Here is a 15,270-nt window from a genome sequence, read left to right as displayed (position 1 = left end):
TTTAGTGATGTTACTCTCATATAAAATTGAACTGTAATCCTTTCCTGTGGCTCTTTAAGTGCAATATGTTTTCCTATACTTTTACATGGTAAGAGTGGATCCGAGTAGCTTTTCTGGTTTCAGGGTTTTGGAGCTCCCTCTTCTGTTTTGTTCACAAAGTGCTGAAAACTGGGGGCTTTACACTTCCTGATAACTGCCATCTTTGCTTCTCTCCCCACTTGTATCTTGATCTTCTTTTTCCTTTGAACCTGTTGTTTCTGTCCCATTCAATGTGGATTCTACTCTCACTAATTTCTCCCTGATGTGGGTCTTGTCTTGAAAGAGACCTTCGGTTTATTAATTTTCAGAGTTTATAGGGCCCAGACTGCTCTAGAACCTTAAAACTTATTTCAGTGCAGTCCCCTGGAACTCACAAATTGGATCTTGCAGAACCTCCTTACAGTTTTGATTATGATTTTATTTGATTCATCACATTTGCTAGTGAGTTCCTATTGACAATTTTGAGATTCTTCTCTATTTAGTGCTATTAAAAGTCTAATTGACTTTCTCCCATATTCATGAATATATTATATTTGTATATATGTATATATATTCTTTAAGGATTTTTTTTAAGATTTTATTTATTTATTCATGAGAAACAGAGAGAGAGAAAGAGAGGCAGAGACACAGGCAGAGGGAAAAGCAGGCTCCATGCAGGGAGCCCGATGTGGGACTCCATACCCCATCTCTGAGATCACGCCCTGAGCCAAAGGCAGATGCCCAACCTCTGACCCACCCAGGCGTCCCAGTATATATGTACATATATTCTTTAAAATATAGTTCCACATATACACACTTTTCCCTCACATAATGTCTTTGGGATCTTTCCATATGATCATCTACGAATCTACCTCATTCTTTTTGATAATTGTGTAACAATAATTAACACATATATAGCAACTATCATGTATCAGATACTGTTCTAAGTTTTGTATATATTAATTTAATCCCTACAACACCTTATGAGTTAATTACTGTTATTATCCCCATTTTACAGACAAGGAAGCTAAAGTACAGAGAGAGTAAGTGACTTGTACAAAGCCACAGATCTAGTACTTTGTCCATTGTATCAATCTACTGTTATTTAGGACATTAAGTTCTACTCTCCTACTGATGGACCCTGTGATAGTTTTCTTTTTTTTTTCTTAATTAATTTTTTTTTTTAGATTTTATTTATTTATCCATGAGAGACAGAAAGAGAGAGAGAGAGAGAGGCAGAGACACAGGCAGAGAGAGAAGCAGTATCCCCACAAGGAGCCCCATATGGAACTCAATCCCAGACCCCAGGATCATGCCCTGAGTGAAACACAGACGCTCAACTGCTGAGCTACCCAAGCGTCCGTTTTTTCTTTCTTTTTAAACTATCCTAAAACCTTTCTGCGATTGATACCCATATGTATATATTATATATCCTGGCAGAATTTTTTAGTATAATAGATAGGGCTAAATCCTAGCAGGGGGATTGCTGAATTCCTTTTAAAATTTGTTTTCAGAACTTTTGGAGACTTTTACTACATTCTTCTGGGTGAATAGAGAAATATAAGTGTTCTGTAAAACCAAGATTTGGTATCACTGTATTAGGCAACATTGCTGCTTTTAAAAGGAAGATCTGATCTTCTTACGAACTTTGGATGTAGGGCCTTTCACAAATGGGTTATGGGAGGAAGGAAGACCGATTTTTACTGACTCTGTTGTTTATCTAAGCAGAGTTCATAATATATCTACTGGTGATCTCTTTTCAGAATTGGTGGAGTCTCTTTCATTGCAGGGATCTTATGCTGGAAAAATTCATTCCATTGGTGATGCCTTCAGAAATTTTAAAAACCTCCGATCCTTAGATTTATCAAGAAATTTGATCACAAGTCTGAAGGTAAGTTCTATATTCTATAACTAGTCGTTCCAGCCCAATTTATTTTAGTAGTAGTAGTAGTTATTTTGATGGAAAGAAATAAGAGATAATGTCAGCCTGGGGAATATATGATCTTCCTTTTAAATGTTTCTAAATTTTATTATTGACTATAAAACTGATTCAGCTGTATTCTGTTTGAAATTTTCTGGTATAAAATATTGGGGAAAATTTCTTTTGTACTCAAGGAAAATTATATTAAACAATCACAGGCTAAGGCAATAGGACATTTTTTTTTTATGTGTGTAAAAAGAAAATATGAGAAGCCCTCGTGAAAGTACATATTCTTAGTTCCTACTCTGAGATTCTGAGTTAACCGGTCTGGGGTGGGCTCAGGATACACCCAGGGGATTCTGAGGATGTTGGTACATGGAGCACATGTGGAGAAACACTGGTCTGGATTGTTACTGTGGGTGTTTTCAAGGAGGAAGAGGAAATGGTGGTCTTGAAAACAGAGAAAAATGTATAGATCAAGGGATGGTAGAGCAGAGGGCACGACTGGAAAGTAGGCTTAAGCAGAGTATGTGAGGATTAGCAAATACACAAAGAGCTCTACAAATATAAGTGTGCACACATAAGTTCCACACAGAACTTCCACCTCTGTTTTCTTTGTGGTAGATCCTCAAATGGTATTTCTTCCGAATGTTCCCTTTTTACCCAGTTAGGTGCCTGTCTTGATTAAGCCCTTCTTTGCAAGGCTTAAGGTGAAAGACTCACAAATGCTTTTCAGGATTAGTCAGTGATCTCATGGATTATTCTGCCAGTTTTGTGCTTCTAAGGGGATATTTATTCAACAAGACAAGCCAGACTCATTGTCAAGTTCTAAAAACAAAGGACTCTAAAAAAGGAAGTTCAAGCAAGATTTCCAGCTAGGACTTGGAAAAGCAGAAGCTGCAAGTTAAACTAGGTCTTTAGACTATTTGGGAGCAGCCATTTATATTTGGCACATCAATTTCAGAAAGCATTAGTTCAGAGTTACTTAAGTCTCCTCTTTTCACATGTATCTTTGTTAATTTTCAGGCTAAAAAATTGAGTGAACGTTGTCATAATTTGTTTTTATCTTACTTTCTTTCCATTTCTGTAAATTAGGCAAAAAAAACTGTTGTAAAAATTAATCAAATTAGCATGTGTACATTGCTTGGCATATAGGAAGCACTTAGTAAATGTTTTCTGCATTTTTTGCATCTATGACTTATCTATATATGCTCATCTCTAGCAGTTCTGAATCAATTTTCTTAATTTTCTCAATTACTCAGGGGATAAATGTTTTGTGATTATTTCTAGTGTAACTTTGGGGAATACATGAATTCATGCCAAGTGGGAAAAGTGAGAGGAGGATAGAAGTCATTTCCTTGATTTTTACACTGAGAGACATTAAAAGATTACTTAAGCTGGGCCATTAGACACATTTAAAGAAAGTCCTAATGGTGTTCTGCCCTGAGAGTGGGGCCAAAGTCAGTGAGAACTATTTCTAACTACTGATCCTTTCACAACATAGAAGCTAATGGAATAGAAAAAAACCAGAAAGAAATGAATTGGAGTGTGAACAGGATTATCTATTCAGAAATGCTTTGTGTATATCTTTGAGTTTTCTAAATTTTCTACAAGAAAATGGTAATTTTGAATGAGAGAAGACTAAAAAAAACATTATTTCATAAATACATGATGGAAAATAATTTTACTGAAATTACTCTCAATGAGTTCCTTCTATGCCAAGCATTTTTACTACTAAAATATGATTATACATATATGTACATGTTTTGAATTATTGTCTTGAAGTTTAATGTTGGGCAAAAGCAGCTAACTAGCCAAATACATAAAAATTAAACAATATTTTCAGTAGTAGATTTCAGCAAAGGAGGCAAATTGTGGCTTTTCCTCTCCGGTATCCCAGAGAAATAGAGAGGGTGGGGTAATTCTGAAAGGAGAAACCAGGATAAGAAGGGTTCCAGACTGTTCCAAGAGGGAAGAATTAGATATAGCATTGTTTCATTTTCCTATATACTCCATTGACCCTAAACGTGAGGCATTGAGATATAAGGACATAACACACACACACACACACACACACACATATTAATTTTTTTTAATTATACCCTTCTACCCCCTAGAACTATCTCTTTTGCCTACTTCCTTTCCTCTTGAAAATTGGGGTGCTTCTGGGATCTGGAGAGTGGATGTGGCAAGGGTAAGAGAAGGGTAAAAGTAGCTTGGGCTAACCACTGGAAAAGAGAATAATCAGGGAGCAACAGAAGTAGATAATTGACTGCAGATATTTCCAGTCAGATTTGGTAAGGAGAAAATGTATGATATCTACAGGTTGTTTAATATATAAAACATCTAGTGCCCATAGGCTGCATTGTTCTTATTCTCAGGCATCTAAATAAGAGTTTCAACTTTGCCTTTCTCACGGGTGACTCAGGTAACATGTTTAAGGATGGAAGAAATAGATATATTTCCATCTATTTATATTTCCATATATTTATCTGTGAGATTCCTAGTCCTTAGCAATGTGTGATTTCATAATGTGGTCTTTTCCTTGCAGGGTATCCAGTATTTGTGTTCACTCCAAGAGCTGAATTTATATTATAACAACATTCCTTCATTAGTGGAGGTGTCCCGCCTACAGCCTTTACCCTTCCTCAAAGAATTAGATTTGAGACTCAATCCTGTTGTCAGGAAAGATACAGATTATAGGCTCTTTGCTGTGTACACGCTACAAACTCTGGAGAAACTGGGTGAGACCCTCCTCCCCTGTTCCTTGTCCCAGAATTTACATTAAACCAGCTCCCTCCTAACCTTTTGGGTGTTGGCCCAGAGTGTGCGCTGGCAGGATATATTTGTTTATTAGTCAATATTTATATAATTCTTTTGGGTTGGCAGGATGTATGACAAGTCCTTTATTATTGAATGACAATCTGATTTTATCAGTTACTTCCAGCTTTAGTTTTCTTCAGTTGATGGTTTCACCACCACTTCCTCCCCAACAAAGAGTTTCCAGGTTGAGATTTATTTTTCCAGGTGCCCCAAATTTGCAACTATATTAGCAATAGAAAGTGAATACAACAACTCTTTGGGGTTTAATGTCAAGGAGCAATAAAATATTCCTTCAAATGAGCTGCATTTCTTTATAATTTTATTGTTGAGTATACATTTCTTATTGATACAAACTTGGATTTCACATGCCCCTAGGAAAGTTACTGTGGGGAAACTAATTTCTTTCAGAAATGGTTTAACTTTCTTTTTTTTTTTTTTTATTTTTTATTTTTTATTTTTTTTTTTTTTTTAACTTTCAACACAATATTAGACCATTTGAATTGTTTGCTGCCTAAACTCTACTTTCCTGCAGGTGTAGTTACACTTATGTGGCAGTTGTTGCTATGGTATCCCTGCAGTCTCCCTGAGTTACTACTTGCTGCAGTGACAACATAATAGCATTATTTTGTGACCTGTCTCTAACAAAAGAATATGATACTGATCTTTAGTTTTTACTCTGTGAATATGGTTTTCTGACCCAGTACTGTTTACTCCAAAAAAGAAATATGCTCAGACCACGGTTTTTGCCTCCAGATGACCGAGCTGTGCGAGAAAGTGAGAGAAAAGCTGCCAAGCTGCATTTTAGTCAGTTGGGCAACAGTGAAAATTTTCTTTTAGAGGTGGAAAAAAGGTAAGACAATTCTTTACCAAAAAAAAAAAAAAAATGAGTTTGGGTCAGACATAGACAGTAGTGAATTCCAACTTAATGTCTTCATTTTCTAGCAGAAATCTTCACAAGGTATAAGAATCCTCAGATCAGAAATAAAAATATTTAACATATCGAGATTTATCTGGGATGAGAATCTGGCCCTCAGAGGGAACATTTCTGCTTTCTTGAACTACTGGGTCTGCTTTGGAATAATTGTTGATAATTCTCTAAAGCTGCTGTTCAAAGCTTAAAGATATGGATACTATGAGAAATCATCCCTGTAAATGCTTACCAACTCTTTCTTGGAGTTATAAATCAGTACATGGTCTTTTCCTATTGAATTAGAAGGTTTATATTACCATGGAGGTTAGTTTGTTAAAAGGTAAAGGAAACATTTATCTACAGAACCAAAAGTAAACAGACCTTGAAGCTCTAAAGTATCTGAAAGGTAGATTTTTCTACTTCTTGTTACTAAAACCTGATCAAAATAAGATAACCATATCTTCTACTCCAAAACTCGTGTTCTTTATTTTTAAAAAGTAGCTTTATTATTTTTGGAAAACAGAAGTCCATTACAATTTACATAATACAGAAAAATGCAATGAAAAAAGTCAAAATCACCCCATACTGTGCTACCAAGAGCTAACTACTAGTAATGTTTGATATATATCCTTCTAGACCTCTGTGTACCTACCTATAGATACATGTACATGTGTCTGTTAGTATTGTTTTCTTTTTTTATTATTATTTTTATTTTTTTATTTTTATTTTTTGAGAGAGAGAGAGAGGCAGAGACACAGGCAGAGGGAGAAGCAGGCTCCATGCACCGGGAGCCTAACGTGGGACTCGATCCCGGGTCTCCAGGATCGCGCCCTGGGCCAAAGGCAGGCGCCAATCCGCTGCGCCACCCAGGGATCCCCCTAGTATTGTTTTCTGATAGTAAAAGTAATGCATACTTACTGAGATTTTGGAAAGTATAGAAAAACCAGAAGAAATAAATAAGCAACTCATAATTTCATTACCCAGAAATAAACATTAATTATAGTAAATATCCTCTTAGTTTTAGGTATATGTATGTGTATACAATATCTATATTATATAATAGATCTTTATACATTAATAATAAAATAATACATATATTTATAGTAATTTGCTTCCTATACATACCATTTTTAGTTTGATAAGATATGAACATGTCTCCACAACATTAAATATTCTTTTTTTTAAAGATTTTATTTATTCATGAGAGACACAGAGAGAGGCAGAGAGAAAAGCAGAGTCATAGGCAGAGGGAGGAGAAGCAGTTTCCATATAAGGAGCCCAATGTAAGACTTGATCCTGGGACTCCAGGATCACACCCTGAGCATAAGGCATATGTTCAACCAGTGAGCCACCCAGGCATCCCAGAATTAAATATTCTCCAAAATGAGATTTTTTTCTTTGTTTATTGCCTTTCCCCTCCGTAAGAGCTAGGACTTTGCTTGTCGTATTTATTGCAGTATTCCCTAGTGCCTAAAACAATGCCTGAGACATATAAGGCTCCAAGAAATAATTTGTTGAATGATGAATGAATGAAGTCAATGTCTGCTCTGTTGGTCTGAGATCTTTCCTTTGTCTCTCTCTGCTCTGATCCTTTATGTATTTTATAATGTAACCCTATATATATATTTTTTAGTTCTCTATTTTTAAAATCAAGTTTAGGGCAGCCCTGGTGGCACAGCGGTTTAGCGCCGCCTGCAGCCTGGGGTGTGATCCTGGAGACCCAGGATTGAGTTCCACATCGGGCTTCCTGCATGGAGCCTGCTTCTCCCTTTGCCTGTGTCTCTGCCTCTCTCTTCGCTCTCTCTGAATGAATAAATAAATAAATATTTAAAAAAAATAAAATAAAATCAAGTTTATTGAGGTTTTTATATAGAGTAAAATTCACTCTGCTATAGAAAGAGATGGAATGTTCCTAAAAATTATTTGTATATATATTTTGTGAACTAATTATTTTAATTCATTGAGGGTACCCTCTTTACTACAGAAATACAGAGATGAAAAAAAAAAAAAGAAATACAGAAATGAATTAATGTATAATTAAATACATTTCCTAGTAAGGCAGATAATTAGCACCATCATATTTCTGTTTAATTACCATATGATTGCAAACCCAGAGGTAAAATGTTACTCAAGTGCCCAGTCCTAGCATTAATATCTTAAAAGCTCTTCAACATTGAGTAAAGATTTTTTTAAGTCTTTCTGAGTTCCTGTTTTCCCAACCTATAGATAATAGGGGAGCCTTTATGATTAAATGAAATGGTGCATGTAAAGTGCCTGGCTCATCATCTGGCCTGTCTATATGTCCCAATCTGTACTTACTGTGCTTACATCTTACTATACTGTATCAATCAAGTGCAAACATTTGCCTTTTTGTCTTTTTTATTTTTTTTAACTAATGGCTGTAGTTTCCCCCACTATAATTCTTGGCAGCAGAACCTTCCTTTCTGTGCTCTATGAATTTTTTAATTTAAAAAAATTATTATTCCCTTAATCATTTAGACCTAAGTTTATGTCAAGAAAACAGTCTAAGTTCTAGGGCAGCCTGGATAGCTCGGCAGTTTAGTGTCGCCTTCAGCCCCGGGGTATGATCCTGAAGACGTGGGATCGAGTCCACATCAAGCTCCCTGCATAGAGCCTGCTTCTCCCTCTGCCTGTGTCTCTGCCCCTCTGTGTGTGTGTGTGTGTGTGTCTCATGAAAAAATATTTATTTAAAAAAAAAAAAAACAGTCTAAGTTCTGAATTTTCTGGCTTTCATACTTTTTTTGGGGGGGGCGGGATTTTATTTAGAGAGCTAGCCCTTGCAAACGGGGGGGGGGGGGGGGGGGGGAGGGGCAGAAGGAAAGGGAATCTCAAGCAGGCTCAGCGTAGCAGAGTCTTTTTTTTTTTTTTTTTCCCCCGTAGCACAGAGTCTTATGCAGAGCCCCATCCCACGACCCTGATGAGATCATGACCTGAGCTGAAATCAAGAGTTGGATGCTCAACCAGCTGAGCCCTGACTTTCATACTTTGTTTTTTTTATTCATGAAAGACACAGAGAGAGAGGCAGAGACACAGGCAGAGGGAGAAGCAGGCTCCATGCAGGGAGCTTGAACGTGGGACTCGATCCCGGGTCTCCAGGAGCATACCCCGGGCTGAAGGCAGCACCAAACCGCTGGGCCATCGGGGCTGCCCGACTTTCATACTTTAAAAGCTGAACTAGGGGGATCCCTGGGTGGTTCAGCAGTTTGGCGCCTGCCTTCGGCCCAGGGTGTGATCCTGGCGTGCCGGGATCGGGGCCCACGTCAGGCTCCCTGCATGGAGCCTGTTTCTCCCTCTGCCTGTGTCTCTGCCTCTCTCTCTCTGCCTCTCAAGAATAAATAAGTAAAATCTTTAAAAAATAAATAAATAAAAGCTGAACTATAGTGTCCTCCTCTCTCACTATTCCCAGTAATATTATGGTTTTAAAAAATGGGCTTAACTGAAATATTGTGAACATTTCTAGAACATTTAAAAGAAATCTGATTACCACGAGTTAATGTTTTCCAAATGCATTTACTGGGTGATCTCAGAAACCTTTCCAGCTTTTTTTTTTTTTTTTTTTTTTTGAGTTTTAAATAAATTATTCTTTGTGGCAGCTCTAGGGAGAAGACAATGAAAAACTGTGTGACAGACGAGAGCTCTACATCAAAAATCAATGCCAATGTTGATAACAGAATTGAAACTGGTAAGTTTTCTCTCTTTGATCACAAAATGCTTAAAATATTAGTTATTTCAGCTTTTGTGGCCAACCCTGGGTAGGACGAAGACAATATAGTTGAGAAGTAACCGACTTGAAGAAGCACAAGATTTACTGACTGTGTTTTTCCTCCTCCTCTCAACTACCAGAAAAAGCCCTATTTATTGAGTAGGCCTAATCCAGAACCCATCAAGTACAAGCTGTACTCAGAATTCAATTTCATTTACATCCATTTACATCATTTAGTACATTCTGAAAATTGCATTGCCAGTCCCTATGGCCCCTGAGCATTGCTAGGGTGATTGATTCATTAGCCAGAGACTCATGATTCATCTGCATCAATGCAGCTCAGACCCTGGGCCTTCTGTGTTTCTCCACCTTGAACCTTTGCAGCTGCAGAATCTCTTGTGTTTGTGCTATGTTCCTGGTGAGTGTTGCCTATAAGCGCTGTTGGTAACCTAATAGGATTAAAGTGGTTATGCCACATTAATGATCGTGACACAGGCAACTAGATAGCTTTCCATAAAAGAAATGACATGCAGCGGACCCTTATGGATTAACCTGGCACTCATCAGATGACCTTTTAGTTGAGAAAACTTTATTCTATAGAGGCCTTTGTCCCTTTGAGGGATATACCAAATTATTTATAATCTCTAAAAATTAATCCCTGAAAAAAATTAATCCCTAAAATCCCAGCAATTACTTTTATTTTTTATTTTTTTTATTGGTTGCTGAATTTATTTTTTTTTTAATTTTTTTTAATTTATTTTTTATTGGTGTTCAATTTACTAACATACAGAATAACCCCCAGTGCCCGTCACCCATTCACTCCCACCCCCCGCCCTCCTCCCCTTCCACCACCCCTAGTTCGTTTCCCAGAGTTAGCAGTCTTTACGTTCTGTCTCCCTTTCTGATATTTCCCACACATTTCTTCCCCCTTCCCTTATATTCCCTTTCACTATTATTTATATTCCCCAAATGAATGAGAACATATAATGTTTGTCCTTCTCCGACTGGCTTACTTCACTCAGCATGATACCCTCCAGTTCCATCCACGTTGAAGCAAATGGTGGGTATTTGTCATTTCTAATAGCTGAGTAATATTCCATTGTATACATAAACCACATCTTCTTTATCCATTCATCTTTCGTTGGACACCGAGGCTCCTTCCACAGTTTGGCTATCGTGGCCATTGCTGCTATAAACATCGGGGTGCAGGTGTCCTGGCGTTTCATTCCAGCAATTACTTTTAAAGATGGGCTGTGTAGCTTAGACATTAAGAATTTCCAGTTTATAACATATTTTGTTTTCCTTACTACTTATCTATCCATGTGGACATTTATTGATAAGTCAGTTTCACATGATTTCATGGTAAAATAAGCCATTGTGAAGTATGATTTTTATTATTCCTTCTTGGAAATCTCAGTGCACATACATTATGGAGCATGGATTGCTTTATTTCATTTTAAATAGCATTTTTCATATTTAAAATTTGATGAAATTCTGAGGCACCCGGTTAGCTCAGTCAGTTAAGTGTCTGACTCTTGATTTCAGCTCAGGTTGTAGTCTCAGGGTTGTGGGACTGAGCCCCATATCAGGCTCTGTGCTCTGTGAGGAGTCTGCATGAGATTCTCTGTCTCCCTCAGCCCCTACCCCTGCTCACACAATAAATAAATAAAATATTTTAAAAATAAATAAAAATACAGTGGGAAGTCTACTTAGGATTCTCCCTTTGCCCATGTCCTCCCTGCTTGTGCTTGCTCTCTAAAATGAATAAATACATATTTTAAATAGATAAAATTTGATGCAATTCTAGTTTTTAAGATTTTATTTATTTGAGAGAAAGAGAGAGAGCACGCACACGGGTGGGAAGGACAGAAGGGAGGGAGAAGGAAAGAGAACCTTAAGCTGACACCTTGCTGAACCTGAAGCCCATCATGGGGCTCAATCTCATGACCCTGAGATCATGATCTGAGCTAAAACCAAAAGTCAGCACTTAATCTACTAAGCCACCCAGATGCCCCTGATGAAATTCTGTTGTGATAATTTTGGAAAATACTAAAAAGCATGAAGAACAGCATTTTAATCACTCATCAGCCTGTACCCTAGAGACAATCCTAATTAATTTTTTTTTAATTTTTATTTATTTATGATAGTCACAGAGAGAGAGAGAGAGGCAGAGACACAGGCAGAGGGAGAAGCAGGCTCCATGCACTGGGAGCCCGATGTGGGACTCGATCCCGGGTCTCCAGGATCGTGCCCTAGGCCGAAGGCAGGCGCCAAACCGCTGCGCCACCTAGGGATCCCGAGACAATCCTAATTAATAATTTGGTATACAGCCTTCCTGTATTTTATATAGGTAAAAACATTAATATATCCATTTCCAGAATCATGAAGATAAAATGAAGTATAATTTGACTGCCTCTTTTTAGACAAGCTGAATTAAACTTCATTTATGTCATATTACATCATTAGCACACATAAAAATTCACTCCATGAATTGTCTTAAAGTGCATAGTTTTAGGGCATCTGGGTAATTCAGTTAAGCGTGTGGGACTCCTTGTTTTGGCTCAGATCATGATCTTATGGGACATCAGGCTCTGTTCTCAGCAGGGACCTGCTAAAAGATTCTCTGCCCCTGCCCCTCCCCGTCCCCATACTCCTGAGCCCACTCTGTCTCTCAAATCAATCAATCAATCAGTCAATCAATCTTTTTTTAAAAGATTTTATTTATTTATTTATTTATTTATTTATTTATTTATTTATTTATTTATGAAAGACAGAGAGAGAGGCAGAGACACAGGCAGAGGGAGAAGCAGGCTCCATGCAGGAAGCCCGATGAGGGACCTGATCCCGGGACTCCAGGATCATGCCCCGGGCCAAAGGCAGGTGCTAAACCGCTGAGCCACCCAGGGTTCCAATCTTTTTTTTTTTTTTTTTAAGGTGCATATTCTCTACTGAGAACAATTAGCTTTACTAGACACAGGGCATTTTAAAGGTTCTTGAAAGCTCCAGCTGTTGCCTGGATTTTTTTTTTTTAATATAAAATTGATCTTGCTACTTTGAAACGTTAAAGAGCTTTGCTTTCCACTGAAAATTATGTTTGTGCTAGACCCCTGGGGAGTGTTGCCTATAAGCACTGTTGGTAATCCAATATGACTAAAGTGGTTATGCCATGTTCAAATGGTTGTGCTACAGGCTAGGAGAAAGCTTTTTGGAGAACAATTCCCACTAGCTCAGTTGTTCCAAACAGTGCTTTCCAACCAGTCATTTACAATGATACCTATTAGCATGGCTACTATTAAAACAACAGAAAATAACACATGTTGGCAAGGATGTGGAAAAATTGGAACTACTGGTCCCACTGTTTGGTGAGAATATAAAATGGTACAGATACTATGGACAACAGTATGGCAGTTTCTGAAAAAATTAAAAATAAAATTACCCTGTAAAGCAGTAATTCCACTTGGGCCTATCCTCAAAGAAGTGAAAGCAGGGTCTTAAAGAGGTGTTTGTATACCTATGTTCATAGCAGCATTATTCACAGTAGCTAAAACATGGAAGCAATCCAAGTGTCCATAAACAGATGAATGGATAAGGAATGTGCGATATATACAAACAATGGAATATTATTCACACTATTTAAAAAGAAGGGATCCCTGGGTGGCGCAGCGGTTTGGCGCCTGCCTTTGGCCCAGGGCGCGATCCTGGAGACCCGGGATCGAATCCCACATCGGGCTCCCGGTGCATGGAGCCTGCTTCTCCCTCTGCCTGTGTCTCTGCCTCTCTCTCTCTCTGTGACTATCATGAATAAATAAATAAAATCTTTAAAAAAATAAAAAATAAAATAAAAAAAAATAAAAAGAAGAGGGCAGCCGGGGTGGCTCAGCGGTTTAGCGCCACCTTCAGCCCAGGGTGTGATCCTGGAGACCAGGGATCGAGTCCCATGTCAGGCTTCCTGCATGGAGCCTGCTTCTCCCTCTGCCTGCTTCTCCCTCTGCCTGTGTCTCTGCCTATCTGTTTCTCGAATAAATAAATAAAATCTATTAAAAAAAAAAAAAAAAAAAGAAGGGATCCCTGGGTGGCGCAGCGGTTCGGCACCTGCCTTTGGCCCAGGGCGCGATCCTGGGGACCTGGGATTGAATCCCACATCAGGCTCCCGGTGCATGGAGCCTGCTTCTCCCTCTGCCTCTCTCTCTCTCTCTCTCTCTCTCTCTCTCTCTCTGTGACTATCATAAATAAATTTTTAAAAACTTTAAAAAAAAAAGAAGAGAATTCTGACATATGCTACAACATTAGTGAAACTTAAGGATATTATGCTAAGCAAAATTAGCCAGTCACAAAAAGATAAACACTGATTCCACGTATACGAGATACTTAAAGCAGTCAAAACCATAGAGACAGAAAATAGAATTGTGGTTGCCAGCGGCTGCAGGGAGGAGGAAGTAAGGCATTAGCATTTAATGGATATAGTGTCAGTTTTATAAGATGAAAAGAGTTCCAGAGATGATGGTGATGATGGTTGCACAACATTATGAATGCATTTAATACTGCTGAACTGTACACTTAAAATGGTTAAGTTAATAAATTTTGTGTCATGTGTATTTTGTCACAATAAAAATAATTGAGGAAAAAAACCCCAAATCTATGGCGTTAGTAAATATATCAGTGGTTGCCAGGGGCTAGAGGGGAGAAGGGATGACTAGGTAAGGGTCCCCCTTCATTCTTTTGCGTGAGGGGTGGGACATGTGTAGCTGCTACTGATACTGCCAAGAGCTGAAATTGACTGAAGTTAACTTCAATTTAGCTTCCAGGTCTCCTACACTCCCCCCCCCCCCCCGCCCGGGAAATGCGAGCCATTCAATAGACTCCAGAATTCCAAAATAGTTACATTAGACAGATTCTGCGGATATAATTGTTTGCCTAGGTGGAAGACAGATACAGGGTGCTTCTTACTCTGCCATCTTCCCCTGTCTCCATAGTTTTACTTTTTCCAGGATGGTGTATAGCTGGAATTATTAAGTATGTAGCCTTTTACATTGTCTTCTTTACTTAGTAATGTCCCTTTAAGATTCCTTTATGTCTTTTCATGACTTGATAGCTCCTTTCTTTCTAGTGCTGAATAATATTCTGTTGTCTGGGTGTACCACAGTTTATTTATCCATTCACCTACTGAAGGATATCTTGGTTGCTTCTAAGTTTTGGCAATTTTGAAAAAAGCTGCTATAAACATCCATGTGCAGTGTGTGTAGACATACGTTTTCAACTCCTTCAGGCAAATACCAAGTGTTTAATTTTGTAAGAAACTGCCAAACTGTCACCCAATACAATCTGCTTTTTAAAATATCTTTTTATATACTGAGCCTCTTAAGTTGAAATCGCTCAAACTGGATTCATATTCTCAGAATTTGTGAGAATAATGAGTTTGAGAAACACTGATGTAGATGGGCACATGTTATAGAAGCTCGGACTGTGCTAAAAGCATATGTGAAAAGGTTTTGTGGCAGATGTGGAAACAAAGTCCTTAACTGTTAAAGACAGGGGAGCCCTGGGATAGCCTGGGAGGTTAGTGAGATTGGTTTGAATATCTGTGTGAAAGGGTCAATGAGTATAGCAGGTCATAGACAGTTGAGTAATCAGGTGGTTTGGATAGAAGGTTTATGTTGAGTAGAATGTCAGATTACCGGAGAACAAAAGATGATTTACATGCATATAGCACATATAAACTCTGAGTTGAAGGGGGTCATAACTCTTTTTAGCCAATTCGTTTTACCTTTTAATAGAATTACACCTAAAATACATAGATCTAATTGATATCTTATTTTAAAACAGCAAAGGGGTGCAGGCATCTGGCTGGCTCATTGGGTAGAACATGTGACTCTT

General features: G+C 38.1%; 1 protein-coding gene across 9 annotated transcripts in view; it reads left to right on the top strand.

Annotated features, from left to right (window-relative positions):
* LRRC36 (leucine rich repeat containing 36) overlaps window positions 1-15,270 on the top strand; it is a 54,519-nt gene that overhangs the window by 11,092 nt on the left and 28,157 nt on the right. For 7 of the 9 annotated variants that reach the window (XM_025426506.3, XM_025426504.3, XM_049109680.1 and 4 more), the window contains exons 2-5: window positions 1,782-1,909; window positions 4,491-4,683; window positions 5,516-5,612; window positions 9,287-9,375. In XM_025426506.3, coding sequence (XP_025282291.1) covers window positions 1,782-1,909; window positions 4,491-4,683; window positions 5,516-5,612; window positions 9,287-9,375 — 507 coding nt within the window. Of the gene's footprint in view, window positions 1-1,781; window positions 1,910-4,490; window positions 4,684-5,483; window positions 5,613-9,286; window positions 9,376-15,270 lie in introns of those variants that run through there. The other 2 variants (XM_025426512.3, XM_025426513.3) reach the window with 1 other exon arrangement.

Source organism: Canis lupus, chromosome 5, assembly GCF_003254725.2.
Source record: "Canis lupus dingo isolate Sandy chromosome 5, ASM325472v2, whole genome shotgun sequence".
Taxonomy (NCBI): Eukaryota; Metazoa; Chordata; class Mammalia; order Carnivora; family Canidae; genus Canis; species Canis lupus.
Note: the sequence above shows the minus strand (reverse complement) of the source record. Positions and strands in the feature narration are given on the sequence as shown.